The following is a 16324-nucleotide window of genomic DNA, read 5'->3' as shown; positions in this document are numbered from 1 at the left end:
CCTGATTTCCTAAGTACAAAGTTTTTGGGTTAATTTTCCCAGGCAGGAACTGCAGAAGATGAAGAGAGTTAGGTCATTTGGCTCTACAAAGCAGGGAGGGCATTGAGAGCATCTAGTTACTAATTTAGAACCTTTAAAGGATCTTCTTGTTTTGACCCACTATGCTTAGTTGTAACCATTGCTCCCAATTCCTAGACCTTTCTTGTGTTCCATGAGGAAAATCAGTCTTCTTTCCTTGGCTTTCAGGTCTATAGACACTTGGGTTTCAGCTTTCTCTGGGGTGGTAAATGGTAAAAGGTGAAAGATTTATACAACTTGAAGAGAAACCAGAATATTTGGGGTAGTAAATAGTTAACAAGTCTGTACGCTTTCCGTCTTTCAAATTTTTTTTGACATCTTGAGGGCATCCTGTCTCCTTCTGTGTCCTTTAAGATCTATGTGTCCTACTGTCATTTTAGTGAGGTTTACATATGCATAAGGAGAAAAGCATATTGTTAACTTTAATTTTAAGAGTTATGCTTTTGTAGTATATAAATACCACTTAATCATGATCTTAGAGATCGCAGCAGGGGGTTGATGAGCCATATCAAAATCCCCTTAAAATACTGCCCAATCATCATTAAAGTATTCTGGAGAGAATTTCCATTTTTTTACTGATTTTTTTAAAAATAATTTTTAGAAAATGTTTATTTATTTTAAGAGAGAGAGAGAGAGAGAGAGAGAGAGAGAGAGAGCACGCGCACACAGGGGAGGGGCAGAGAGAGATGGAAAGAGAGAATCCCAAGCAGGCTCTCAGCATAGTGCCGGACATGGGGTTCCATCCCACAAACTGCAAGATCATGACCTGAGCCAAAATCAAGAGTCAGACACTTAACCTACTGAGCCACTCAGGTGCCCTGAGCCTTTCCATTTTACCTGTTCTTTAAAAAGTGCTCTGTGGAGGAGAATTGTCATAAATCAGTACACTGCTGGTACTTTATCAGTCCTTCTAAGTGATAGTAAAGAGCTTTTTCTCTCAAAGCACTCTCCTATATCTGTCTGCCTATTTGGTCTACTTAGTTATTAACTAGACCCCAACCCTCTTTACACTGGGAAATCTTAGGAGAAAACTTTAACAAAAAGCTCAATAGTAATGAATTCCCTTGTGAGCTTCTGGGGGCTCCAGGGTCTACAGAAGGTCCTATTGCTTGCTGTAAACACTTGGCGTGATTCAGTGCATTTCTCAGTTATAGAGTTGAATTTGACCCCACTAAATTACACCTGGATGCAAGGGAATTATTGTATCTGGAACAGCTATATAATCTTATTTGATTTGTCAAATCAAACAAAAATTTGGCTTGCCAGGTTTGAATCTGGCAATAATGGGTAAGTATATTAATGTCTCTAGTGCCTTGGGTATCATCTTGCCTTCTAATACTTAACTGTAGGCTACAACCAGTGTTATATTATGAGATGAGTCAGGATATAAAAATTGAGTCTCAGCCAGTACTTTCTTAAACATTTTGACATGGAACACTCCAAGTAATCTACCTAGAAAAACAAATTGCACAAAGATCAGATGATTTGTGTGCACAAATAATAAACTAAATGTTGTAACATCAGAATGTGAAAGACCAGCTTTTAAAAAGCAATAAAAAGTGATCTGCTTGAAGAATAAGATAATGCTCCAAATCTTAATTAAAATAAAAGATAAAAGAGTAACTCCCATGATTACTGACTAAGAAGGAGCCACCTTGCCCAGCTCCTCATGGTTTCCACATCACTATGAATGAGTATATAAAAACATTCTCCAAAAATCTCCTATTATTCCCTAAACTGAATGCAATCTCTGAATTATAAACCAGGCAAGCAGGCATGATCTACCAACAGAATAAAATAAGGGAAAGGCATCATCTTGGAAAATCCAAGATGGACGGTGCATATTCCCACATAAGAACTCCCAGATGGTTAAGTTCAGGTTACCATGATGCTATTAACCTCCCTCAATCTTCAACAAAGAGTATCTTAAAAATGCAAGGATTCTGTTTTCCTCCCTGAACTCTCATCTTAATATTTTACATATTTTTATTTTTTCCTTTTCATTGATTCTGACAAATCAAATATTATGCTAGACATATCAAGTTCTATACTAGATTGTCAAGAATGATAGCATGGACCAGCAATTAATTAATTAATTTCTTTCTTTTCTTTCTTTCATTCTTTCTTTCTTTCTTTTTAATGTTTATTTATTTTTCAACTTTTTTTTTTTTTGTTTTTTTTTTTTTGTTTTTTTTTTTTTTTTTGGGACAGAGAGAGACAGAGCATGAACGGGGGAGGGGCAGAGAGAGAGGGAGACACAGAATCGGAAACAGGCTCCAGGCTCCGAGCCATCAGCCCAGAGCCTGACGCGGGGCTCGAACTCACGGACCGCAAGATCGTGACCTGGCTGAAGTCGGACGCCTAACCGACTGCGCCACCCAGGCGCCCCTGTTTATTTATTTTTGAGAGACAGACAGAGCATGACAGACAGAGAGACAGAGCAGTGGAGGGGCAGAGAGAGAGGAAGACACAGAATCTGAAGCAGACTCCAGGTTCTGAGCTGTCAGCGCAAAGCCCAATGTGGGGCTCAAACCCTTGAACACTTGAACTGAGAAATCATGACCTGAGCCAAAGTTGGACACTTAACCAACTGGGCCACACAGGCACCACCCACCCTCCAATTTTTTTTTTTATTCATAATAAGCATTATTGAATAATACTATTAAAATAACATTGAAGAAGAGTATTTTGTGACATAGAAAGATATTTACACTTGGAGCACCTGGGTTGCTCAGTTGGTTAAGCATCTGACTCTTCATTTCAGCTCAGGCCACGATCTCATGGTTTGTGAGATCGAGCCCCACATTGGGCTCTGCACTGACAGCATGGAGCCTGCTTGGGATTCTCTCTCTCTCTCTCTCTCTCTCTCTCTTTGTCCATCTCTCTCTCTCTCTCTCTCTCTCAAAATAAATAAATAAACATTAAAAAAGAAAGATATTTATACTTTAATATGGGAGAAAAGCATTATGAAAGAAATAAAAGTATCTCATTTAAAAGAAAAATCATAGAAACAACCTAAACATCCACTGATGGATGAACAAAGAAAATATGTATATGTCCAATTATTCAATTATTATTCAGCCATAAAATAAGGAATGAAATCCTGTCATTTCTAACAACATGGATACATCGATGGACATTGAGGGCACCATGCTACATGCAATTCAAAGACAAATACCAATGATCTCATCCATATGCAGAATGTAAAAAAACAAAGCAACCAACAAAAAATGAGCTCATGGATATATGAGCTCCAATTATAAAATAAGTAAGTCATGGGGATGTAATATGGCATGGACCAGCAATTTCTTTAGTGTTCACATACTGCATGGAAGCTCTGAGCTACTTGCTTTAGAGCACCATGATTGGAAGAATGTGTTCAAATAGAAAGGCATGAGGTAGCAGATCAAGAACACAGTGTAACACTGGGAGTTATTTTAGAGACACTCAAACCAAAGCACAACTCCACTGGCACTTTAGTCAAGTGAAAATGGGTAAGTGATTATCTGCTTTTAATTATATTCAAGGTTCAAAAGGATGGTCCCATCAGGAGCATAGTTGGCTCAACACCTTAAATAATCATTTGTATAATCTAAGGGGGAAAAAGTAGTAATCTACACAAAAGTACTGGCAGGATCTGAGAAATTCAGAAAGAAGCTGGTGGTGGGAGGGGTGATTAGGGGTTAAGGGAGAATTAAAAAACAAAGAAACACCAAACCTAACAACAAAAACTAGAATCACTTTGCTAGCTTCATAATTTAAAAATAAACCCAAAGGTAGTACAAGCTTCTATTTGGGGGCAAGGCTGACTAAACCCTTAAGAGAGTTAAACAGCTATCGATTATAATGTAGTCTGCAGAAAGCCCTTCCATAAGGAGCCAGGTCACTTCTTAAGACCTCCTTTGGGTAAAGATCACATCAACACATAAAAACTTGTTAGTCTGGCAGAATCACACATGAGAGAAAACAAGAAGGGACTCTAGTGGGAACTCTTGAACACAAGAAGGGACTCTAGTGGGAAGACAGTTGAGCCAGTATGAGAAAAATAGAGTTCTGGAGATAAAGTTATTTTTATCTTTACACTGCCAGACACTTCCTCCCTAATTCTCTAATGGGCCAGGGTTATAACTAGTACAGACACTGTTCCTGAATTCTCACCCCAGGGGCACGTGGGTGGCTCAGTCAGTTAAGTGTCCAACTTTTGATTTCAGCTCAGGCCATGATGTCACAGTTTGTAGGTTCAAGCCCTGCATTGAGCTCCATGCTGAAGGTGTGGAAACTGCTTGGACGGTTCCCCCCTCTCTCACTCTCTGCCCCTCTGCCTCCTTTCCCCACTTGCACCTGCTCTCTCTCTCAAAATAAATAAATAAATAAATTAATTAAAAAATACTGAATACTGACCCCAATATTTAAATCTATTGTTCTGAAAGGATCCAGATAAAGGATGAATTTATGAGACAGAAAGATGTTCTGCTTCAATTTAAGAATAAAAAAATATGCATAAACAGACATTTGCAGGAAGTTTTTCAAATTATGACTAAGGATTTTTCCCATATTATATAGATATACATTTCTGAATGGGCAAATATAAATGATCCATTTGACAAGAATCTCCTTCCCAGGCTCTAGCCTTAAGCTAAAGAACAAAGGGATCTAGTTAAGAATGACAATAATCTGCAAATCTCTAATAAAAAATTTTAGGCTGCAATGGGCATTGTAATATCTTTCAGGCTCCTTTGCAGGTAGATTTGATTCACAGAAGAAGAAATGAGTAATATTTATGTACCAATATTAAAGAAATAACAAGCAAAGCTTATGCAGAATGGAGAGAATAGAGCTGATAGTGCCTTTCCTCACAACTGCAACATATTTTACAACACAATGAATTAGGCACTTCCATTTCCCTTCAACATGTTTATGGCTAACATCTCCTAGCAAAGGAAGAATTTTATTCAAAATACAGATAAAATTCACCTTCCCCAGAATCTAGCTCAGTCTTTAGATTCCTTTTACAGAGGAAATAACCCCCACCAACCTCCGCAAGATTTCTAAAATTAACATTGTTCAGAACAAAGCTATCATTTTATCAACCCATGAATTTTATGGATGGTGTCTCCGGGAGGAGAAGTGACTGTCTAGGCACATATTGCTATTTATAGAAAGCAAGACCCAGGCCCGACCACAAGGATGCAGCACCCTGGTACAGACAGCAAACAGCCAACTTTTTGCATTTAGTACTACTCAAAGTACCAGTTTTACTCTGAAATTTCAGTGTTGGAGAAACTGATTTCTTTGCCATACTATTAAACAATAACTTTACACAATTTGTTTGAATCCATACAATAATCAAGTAGAGAACTCTTAGTTTAATCTGTAGTGTCAGATTAGTCCTCAAAAAAATGTCCCCAGGATTCAACCATGCTTGTTACATTCACCCACAACAACATGAAACAAAAGCATCAGGCTGAGATTTTCCTGATCTATAATGAATGTATAATGTAGTTCAGCAAGAGATAAAGAAGGAAATAAATGAGGGGCGCCTGGGTGGCTCAGTCGTTTAAGCATCCAACTTCAGCTCAGATCATGATCCCAGTTCCTGCGTTTGAGCCCCACAGAGGGCTCTGTGCTGACAGCTCAGAACCTGGAGCCTTCTTTGGATTCTGTATCTCCCTCTCTCTCTGCCCTCCCCTGCTTGCACTCTGTCTCTCTCTGCCTCCCAAAAATAAACGTTAAAAATTTTTTTTAATCTTATATAAAAAAAGGAAATAAATGATACTATCAACATGAACTTTTATAGATTTATGTTTCAAACCTATAATTGACTTACTCAAGTTAAAAATTAAGCAGACCAACTCAGTATACTAAAGAATCCTACATTTATGAAGGAAGACCAGACACCATGACATGGCTTGTGGTATCTCTATAAGTGTATGACTATATAAAGAGCTGCTTTAGACTCTGTCTTCAAAAAAGTTCAGAATAAGCTCCTTTAGAAAATTTGTATAGAGTCCTCCTCACAGGGGATGGCCATGCAGTGGCACTCAGGTAGTGTTTGTGTATGCCCAAATCTGTGCAACATGTAGCAAATGTATAAAATGTACTGGAGATAAGGTGTTAAGTACAAAGATGTCTACATGAGTATGTGTTTATTTGTTTGTGAACTTCTGGTTAACTGCATTGCTGTTCTCTGCCTCCTGGGGTGCTATTCTATTGGTTAGGGTTCAAAAATAATTTTTTTTATGTTGCCTCAAATATCATGCCATTTTTCATATTGTCGACAAACTCCATTTAGGGGAAAATGGTTAAATCTCTGTTAGAAGTTACTCCAGTAAGTAGCTTTGTGTTAACTACTCACCACAGGAATAAAAAGCAGCAGACTGCAAGGAATTGACTTCAGTGTTTGAAGTTATGAAAGGCATTACAAACTCCAGTGAATGAAAAGGCCATGGTTAAAATTTATGAAAAGTACTTAAATGTGTCCTTTTAATCATCTCATTTTCAATCTTGGTAGATTAGTAAAAATAAACTACATCAATATTAACTTATTTATAGCACTTTGAGTTTCTCTGTGGCTCAGTAATGCCTTCCCCAACAGTGTGGAGGAAATTACTTTCTATGCATTGGGGATCATATATAGAACTTCAATATAGTCTCACTACAATAAATTACCTTCCTTGTTTCAAAATAAAACAAAACACAAACACACACACACACACACACACACACCCCAAATACAAAACAATAACAAAAACACTAAGAAACCTAAGCAACATCAAAATAATTTACACTTGAGGGATAACTAGATCCATGGGAAACATGTGGAAATTCTTGGCAGAATTGAGGCCTAATCAACATTTCTTATACTATACATACCAAATTCTGGAGTATCTGCCTTTTAAGAAATTGATTCCAAAATGTTACTTCTGTCAAAGGCAGAGCAACCAGCTGGGCTTGACAGCAGGAAGGTCTGTACTGCCCCCTCACGGCCAGGAGCCTCACTGGTAACTCTTCTAATAACAGATGCTTAAACTGATAAATAGCTTAAACCAAAGTGACAATTAATACAGTTGAACAATGAATGTGCTCGCCACAAAATGCATAGTCTTCTAAAACATACTGACATGTGTCCTGCATCTGCTTCAGAATTTGATATAAACAATGTTATCTAAAAAAAGACAAAACCACGTTCCAACTGGAGGTCTAAAGAATATAATTTAAAATACCTTAAAGAAAAAAAAAAAGGCCACACAGAAAATCAAGTTTTAAAGAAAATAACATACAGACTGTTTCAGTAGTTTAAATAACATTCGTCAGACTATGTCAAAATGAAACAAAGGATTAGAAAAGTGAATTTTCTTAATTTAAAATGATTAGATCAAGGGAAGCTTTTAAGATATTTTTCTAAAATAAAAAGCAAGAGTATCTAATCCTTTCTGAAGTCCTTTAACACCTTCTGCAAATGAAGAATAAAAATGAATAAACCAGATAAAAAGTGAGGACAACAGATGAATAAAATTTAAATAAACCATTATGTTTTTAATGAACAATAAAACAGAAGTTAGAAACATGAAAAATGAAAGCTTTCAAGGAATACAAAACATGTTATAACTCCAGCCCTCTTACAAATGACAATTATTAATACACCTATTCTAGGAAGAGCCAGAGTTCCAAAGAGACAAAATTAAATCCCAGGAGCACATATCACAAGCACCTTACCTTTTTGGAGGGGAAGGGAGAAGACTTTTTTCTAATCATTGGATTAGATATCTTTCATTTTGAAAGAAGAGACAGAAAATTAAAAAGTTTTATTCACATGATTAGCAGGAAGAAACACTAATTTGATTTTAAGCACTAAAAAAGTACTACTAGATAGAAATAAAGTGAATAAGAATTCTAATTATTACCCCCTGGGGTAAAATGCTTACACTGTGGATAGAAATACATATTGATATGTATTTATGCATCTATAATATAATTTGGTCTCCTATATTTATGGTGCAAGCCTATCCTGTTATCCAGTTAACTTCATTTAGGGAACAAAAATGGCTAGTGAAAGATTAAGTTCAATCTATCTAATTTCCTGTTCTAATGATTTTATATTAGCTCCTTCTGGTGTTCAAATTAAAAAGACTAAATAATCCTACAAAAATACTTTTTATGAGATATTAGGGACTTAGTTACAATCTTAAATATACATTTCAAAACTTAGATACCACATATGCTTAAAAAATATAACTAAAAATTTTTGACTATAATTTCCAAAGTACCATATGATGACCTATTGATTACAATTCTACAGCGGTCTTTTCTACTATTTGCTCTGTGCAATGTTGGCAATATTCTGAAGGAAAAAAAATGCCTGGCTTTTTCTTACATAGATGCAATATCAAACAAGAAAACCTGTACCATGTAACAAAAAGAGAAGATAGTAGAAAGTCTTTTCGTTTCACATCTATGCCTGATTCCAACATTAATTATACTATGCAACCATAATTCTGGGTAGACTAACATTATGATGCTTAAACTATCAACAGGATTGGTGGCAGATAATGATGATGCATTTATTTCCCAAAGTCTTTGACTGCATACTGTGGGTATAACCCACGTTAGAACAAAATCCAAAGATGCTTCTTAGCACTCTTAATAGGAGCCAATTTCAGAGCCATGTTGAGAATCACATGCACGCTTACATACATTTGGTTATTTAACAATATAATAAGCCATCCAGTTCTATCATAGCAGGAGACAGTAGTCATCAAGCCACAGGGATCACATAGTGGTCTCAACAGAGACCAATACATCACCATGAAGTCACATTAACAGGACTGTAAAGAAGACATGTGAACAGGACATGTGAAGACACATATTTTTCCCCAAAGATACAGCTTTTAAAAAAAATACTGAAGGGGAAAGAGCTATGCCTGAAGACATCCTAGCTAGAAATTTTGCTAATGATTGATGGGGTTATATCCCACTGTGTCATAATCTAATGGGGGTAGATTAAAAGCCAACATGTTTCTTAAAGTCACATTAACGTATTTTGTCCCCTTCATGCCCACCTCTGTTATACTTTGAAGGGAACCTGCTATTACCAAAGCCTTTCAATACTGTAAATGTCACAGAAAGAGCCTAGGAAGGTGAAAGGTGGTAGAGTGAAAGCCTAATGTCACTCTCAGTGGGTCTGGATACAGAACTTGTGAGAAGGCTCAAATGACACTGAGATCCACCTCCTGAAGCTTTCTCTGTGCGTTATCAAACCTCTCAAATCTCCATCATAATCATCTACATCTCCAGCTCCAGAGTTCTGTGATCCTATGATTCTATTATTCCATTTTTAAACCTGTGGAGTGGGAGTGTTTCTGAGTACCCTGTTCACACAGATGGTGGTGGGAAGAATCTCAAGAATATGTTGCATGTAGTAAATGCCCATTTCACTACGTAATCACTCCCTTCACATTTCATATGAACAGAGATAATATTATCCTACAGATAGTCACAAAGAACAAGTGGTTAATGGCAGCACAACCAGCACACATATGTGTAAAAAACACGAAAGAAGAAATTCTTCCCAATTACACATACCCAAAGCTAATGACTCTGTACAAGGCAAGAATGTAGTTCAATGAGACCAGATCACTATTGTACAGCAGCTCTATATATTGTGGGGAGAGCAAGGGAAGGGAGGCAAGAGGAACTAACTGAACGATAAAATCATACACAATGTCTCTGTATTCTTGATGTTCTAAAAATATACTGCACTGACAAATCATTTGTCAAGGCAACCTTTCCGAGAATAAAAACAAGATCAATGTGCCAACCAACACTTTCCCACAATCATCTCATTTTGAGCATTGCCTCACCCTTCTCCACAAACAGGCTTTTTTACAAAATTGACCCATGCCACAGCAATCTTTATATTTGGAGTTCAGATACCATCCCTTTCATCTGATCTCACCTGATTAGAGCCATTTTTTTACATTACTTTCTTAGTCTGTCACTGCACATTAGACATTGTCAAAGAGTATATCAAATTTTCAATACAGTTTAACATGGTATTTTTTTACCTTAGTATCCTTAGCAGAAAACTCTGAGGAGTTAGAAATTTTCATAGACTTTGACCGGTGGGACTGCCGCCGGATAGAATCCTCCCGGGAGTATTTCACGGAACCTGAGGTCCTCACCCGCACCTTGCTGGTACTCTGAACACTATTCACGCCAATCATTTTGAAGGTTGACTGGGGAAGAGGCTGGGAGAAATAAAAAGGCACTTTCCAACCGCTGCAAGGCTCTAACGCTGAAGGAACTCTGTCGGGTTGTGCCTGAGCAGCTCAAAGAGCAGAGATCTGCTTTAGCTTAAGAAACACCAGGCTGCCTCCCCCAGCATCTTCAACTACCCTGTTTGCAGCGAGTCTGATTGTTCCAGGCACGGCTCACGTCACTGGCTACGAAGAGGAAAAAAATGCAATCCCACCCCTGCTACTCGTCTCTTTTTTACACACACACACACACACACACACGCACGCACGCACGCATGCACGCACGCACGCATGCTCCATATTCACACACTGGAACAAATGGCAATTGGCCAGGCAAGCTATTCATTAACATTCCAAATAACAACACCATTTCTCTTGTGACATTGTACATCAAGCTCATTAATGTCAACAACAAAATAGAGATACCACAAATAAAAGTCTCAAGTAATCTGTTAGGCACCATGTGGGGTGTGAACAAAGATAAATCTCCAAAAGGCCAGGGGGTTGCAGAGGTTGGAGGGTGGGAGTAAGTATGTAAAGCAAAAGACTCATCAGTTACAGGCTAGTAAAAAGACAGTAGCCACAAAGGCATTTCCAGCTATCATCTATTTTCCTCTCTTTCCTGTTCCAGGCCACACATGGTTTATGTATTGCCTTCTGAAGAATTAAATGTTTCTTATGACCTTAGAGCACTGAGCCAGATATTTAGACAGGAATTGTGTCCAGTTATATGGGGGGAAAAAAACAGAATAAAGAGGTGACACTACCTTCCTATCATACTAAAAAGTTTAAAAAAATTGGTCATTTAGCACATGTTAATTTTAAATATGGCTTAGAGTGAGACCAAAAAAACCAACTCTGATCAATAAAAAGCAAGAGCTTTTCCAAGAGGTGTAAATGCTCTGTTAGCGTATAAGAACACATACAACCTTCTGAGTAAAAGTAACACATTGGAGATTATTAGAAGATCAGATAATTTAGCTTCTGACACACAAAGTCATTTTGAGCATAACACTCAGCACTACAATGCCTTGCTCATAGGGCATCACAGGGGTAGAGAGAGGGTCAGCTAAATAAGCCTCCAGATAAAAGAAGTATTCATGTAAATATAAACAACAAAATTTTAAAATAGTTTGTAAAATGCCAATCTAGGAACACAGTCTTGCCTCAACACTCAGTTCCTCAAGTCTGAATTTTTCCTTGAGGACTCAGGATGTTCAGGCTGTTTCCACCATGTCAATTAGCCCAGGCAAAGGGATATGTGGATGTGAGGTTTAGTTTTACCCTCATGTCAGGGGCTTCTTCCACCCTCCTCTAGACTTCTTTATTTTTCATATCTTTGAAGCACTTGATACTTTAACTCTGCCATAAGCAAAAATAATAATAAATAATTTTTGATACTATTTTGTCTAAAATAATAATAGATAATAGCTTTTAGAAGAACTTGGGGAATCTCCTCTAAGAATTCATTAAGTTTAGAATGTTATAATTCTATAACATCATTTTGGCTACTTTGTGGTAAATTTTTCTCTTTTCTCAGGTAATTTGAAACTATTGCATAACTGTTCTTTAAATTCAAAAAATCCATAGTGAATTTACACGTTACAAAGCATGTCCCAAAGATATAAAAAGTGGTGCGCTGTAACATTATGATAAAGTTATCATTTAACATGTGCATAATTCTAATTTAAGTATATGATAATTATATAGGTATATAGGCAAATATCTTCCATTTAGCACAAGCAAGCTTGAGGTAGAACTGATGAATGAACTAACAGCAAAGGCAAGATAAAAATTCAAAAAGTACTACATAAAAGACAATGAGTCCCTTCCTCAGCATGACTAGAAATACAGAGCATTGGTTTAAAAGAAACACATCTTTTGGATATTTGCCAGTCACCATAATGAGGAGTTAGAACATGTATCCTGAGGAACTGGATTTCCTTTTCTCCACCAAAAAGGTTACATAAAAAGGATGAAAACCATGTATTAGTATGTACAGAAATGGATTCTGATATACAATTTGATTTCTGGGAAGTTTAGCATTAATATGCTATCTTTGTCTACAGACTGTCCAACTGGCACCACCATTCCTGTAATGTCATTATTAATAAAAACTTCCATCTGTTTAACACCTTATACTTTATAGAAGTAACATTTGTTATCTCACTTTGATTCTCAACTTGACAATTTTGCGAGGTGGGTTGAGGTGACATTACAATCCCCACCACTTTACAGATGAGAGAGGTCAGTTCAGGAGATTAGCACAGAGCCAGCATTCAAATCCTCAATTAATTAATTAATTATTCAGAGAGCAGGGGAGGGGCAGAGGAAGAGGGAGAGAGAGAATCTCAAGTACGCTCTATGCCCAGTGCGAAGCCCAACACAGGATTTAATCCCTGACCCTGGGATCATGACCTGAGACAAAAATCAAGAGTTGGACACTCAACTGACTGAACCCCCTAGGTGCCCCTAAATCCTCACTTTAAATGATTCCACCAACCACACTATCTTCCACAAACTATGGCTGTTTACATTGGCCCTTTCCTTTTTAAACCTATAATAAAACTTTCTGCAAGTCAGGGAGAGAAAAGTCTTCCTCTGTGCCTTCCCTGTATTTTCTGTCCCAAACTCCTACTTGGACAGAGTGAAGACAACCACTGCAATGCCGCTAGTAGTAAGAATAAACAACAGATGATGCCTGTAATATATCTGAATATGTCCTCCAAGTGGTATGTGAAGAAGCTGGCAGGACCCCTAGCACTCAGGCCTGGCCTCATCCTATTGACCTAAGCTTAATTACCACCACTTCCCAATACCACTCTCTCCTTCAGTTAGGCCTGTCTCTTGATTCCAGTTTAATACACTGCACTGTAGCTTTCACTCAGCCTCAAATAAAACACAAGCTCAGCTCCTTTGACACCTTCCTTAATTACTCCCCCATATGCTGTCCTCACACCTGGAACTCTGTTGCTCTACCCTGATCCTCCACATAGCTGCCTTCTATTCATTCAGAGTTCAGCTCAACTGTACTTGTTTTAGGAGACTTTCTCTGTCCCCTTTCCTAAAAGAGCCCCCACTTTCCACCCCACTCATTCTCTGTCATAACTGCTATCTCCTGGTCTTAATGGCATTCACTGCTGTCTGAAGCTACCTGTACCTCAGAGCTTACAATAGTGCCTGGTGGAGAGCAGGAGCTCAATGACTATTTGTCAAATAATCAAACTCCTTAAATATATAGTAAGCTTCCCTTCTCTATTGTATTTCATGCAGTTAAAATTCCAAGAAAATTCAGCATATTTTTTTTTCTGAAAAATGGATATAGTTAATACACAATTAATTTCTTTCCTAATGGTACAAAAGAGTATGCAGTGAAATTTAAGTTCTCTCCCCCACCAGATTCCTAGTCCTCTGCCTAGAAAAAAGTACTATCGCTAGTTTCCTATCTATCCTTCCAGAGACCATTTATCCATATACACTGTGTGTTTGAGTATGTGTATATTATGTCCTTTTCCTTCTTATGGACTATAAATGAAGGCATGATATATAGTCTTTTTGTTGCTTGCTTTTTTCTCCTATCATCGAGATCCTTCTATATCAGCACAAAGCTACCTCACTCTTGTCAACAGCTGCAAGGTATATTCCAGTGTGCTGATGTATCATATGTTATCAGGGTCTTATTATTGGATATTTAGTTTACAGTCTTTGCTACTCTAAATAAAGATGCAATGAGTATGCCTATAACATACCATATCTTAAATAATATTTAAACAATATGGTTTTCTACTTGTTTTCTGAACAAGTCTTATTTTCCTTTCCCTACATTTACTTCAAATCACCCACAGTCATCATGTTAGGTATATATGGGGTTTACAACCAGTTTCAATATGAATCATTTCAAAGACTTATGGGATGGCCTTGTCCTGCCCCATCCTGCTCTGAGTGGGCTTGACTGTCCTTAGACTTTAGCCAGCCTGTGCACAGATAGCCTGCTTGGTATAAAATACAGACAGGCCTCCTGGAGGGCAGTGCTATTTAGAAGTTCAAAATAACTTTCCATAAAAGCTTTAACAGAAAATAAAGGTGACTTCCATATCAAATAGAAATAGTAAGAGAAATGTAATCATGCAAATTAACTAAAAGTCTGAAAATTGGTGCATCACCTTCTGACGCTTTTCTGACAGAAGATACTATTTAGTACATAAACCCTAAAAGGCTGCTAAAAAAGTGTTCCAATTAAAGGTCAGCAGAAAAACTTTCTAAGCCTTTCCACAGGCAGAGTCCCAGAGAAACTAAACCAATTTAATACTGTGTTCATGTTGCCTACTGGGTACCAGGTGCTGGGGATATACAGCCCCAGTACAAGCCCCCTAAATTTAGGAAGTTCATAGTCAGTTGGGGGTAAGGGTTAGAAAAAAACAGAAAATTTTACTGTGATAATTATAATGGTGAATACCTTTGAGAGATCAATGAATTGAAGACTTGCAGACCTCACATGAGATAGACAAGAGAGTATCAAGGGTATCTAGCCAGATGCTTCTTTCCCCTCTAAGACAATGTCATGAAACCACTAGCAGAAAAAGATGAAGACTGAGTTATGAACTCTGGAGAGAAGCCAAAGTGGTAATGAATTCTAAATACCGATTCCAGAGGTAGAATTATTAACATGATACACAGAAGGGCTAGGGGAAAGAAGAGAGGCATGAGGTGGCAAGAAAAAAACCAGCTTTAGTTTATTTTCAGAACAGAATGGTGGATGTAACATTCACCTAATTCAAAAGGATCTCATGGCTTACCCTAGGTTCTTAGAACACACAAACTTGTACAAAAGAGAGTAAAGTGACAGAATGCTGATCTTGGAGTCAGAGGTCAGGTGCTCTCTGAGGCTCTCTAGCCATGAATGTTACATGGTCCAACATCTTCAATGTTGGTGCTAGTGCTACTGTCATAAAGGTGCTAATGAATGATTTTCTTCTAGGCCATTCTTATGAACTTAATTTCATTGGGAGCTGGAAGGGACCTTAGAAATAATCACCTTCAATCTCTTCACTTCATAGGTGAAGATTCCTGAGATTCCGAAACATGAAGTGACTTGTCTAGGATTTCATAATCAATTAAGTGATAGAGACTTGCGCCCAGGTTTCCTAATTTCTAACAGAAGTTGTTTTTCTCCTGTGCTGTTTGCTTCTTTAAAGCTATGGATTCCATGGCCATACACCTTTTCAGACTGCAATAAGGTTTGAAATGGTTACCTTAAATGGAAAATTCACTATGGGAAGACTGACTCCAGAAGTGAAATGGAGGCCAGCCATTCATAGAACGACTGCAGAGGAGACTTGAAAAATCAACTCTACCAATAGCTTAGGAACTAGTCTTAGGGTCCAGGAAGTTGTGTGACAGCTCCCTGTCCCTGACGTGGCAAGAGTGACATTATGTACCCTCCCATTCTCTGGATGCTATTCCTTTCTATATAGCAACATGATCACAAAATTAACCTTCTAGAGGACAATATCTACTTTACTGTAGTCTTTGAGAGTACATAAAAACAAATAAAAAAAGATTTAAAACAACAAAATAGAAAAATTAGATAAAAACTTATTCCTTGCTTTATTTTCCTATCTTCTTCCAGGCTTTCCCATAATTCTGATACTTTTCCAATCTGGGGACCCATTTTGAAACTCCGTAAATGGTGGTAGCCTAGATTCTTCTAGTACTCTACACCCCAAGACTAGATCCTGAGCCACAGGTGGTACAGCCACATGAGACCTCATGCAGGCTCACCTGCCTGACACCTGTGCTGATAGTGTGACCTGAACTCTGTTGTCATGTGCCACCAACCTACCACTTTCGTGGACTGGACACACAAGACTACATTCCAAAACAGGACTTGGGACAATTTCTCTGTGAATAGACACTGAAACTGCTGCTCTCTGGTCCCTTTATCCTTCAATCCCAGCCTAATGAGCAAGTTTCACAGTCCCTTCCCTTTG

The 16324-nt window shown here is 37.8% G+C and overlaps 1 protein-coding gene across 26 annotated transcripts in view; it reads right to left on the bottom strand.

Moving 5' to 3' along the window:
• The window catches only part of PSD3 (pleckstrin and Sec7 domain containing 3), an 812606-nt gene that overhangs the window by 256003 nt on the left and 540279 nt on the right, over positions 1–16324 (bottom strand). The window contains exon 1 of one of the 26 annotated variants that reach the window (XM_078445485.2): positions 10143–10575. The exons of the other annotated variants lie outside the window; for them this stretch is intronic. Within the exon in view, the coding sequence (XP_078301611.1) occupies positions 10143–10301 (159 nt within the window). The 5' untranslated portion in view covers positions 10302–10575. Of the gene's footprint in view, positions 1–10142; positions 10576–16324 lie in introns of those variants that run through there. 26 annotated transcript variants of the gene reach the window in all.

The sequence above is a fragment of the Panthera onca genome, chromosome B1 (assembly GCF_046562875.1).
Source record: "Panthera onca isolate mPanOnc1 chromosome B1, mPanOnc1 haplotype 2, whole genome shotgun sequence".
NCBI lineage: Eukaryota > Metazoa > Chordata > Mammalia > Carnivora > Felidae > Panthera > Panthera onca.
This window is presented reverse-complemented; position numbering and strand designations above follow the sequence as displayed.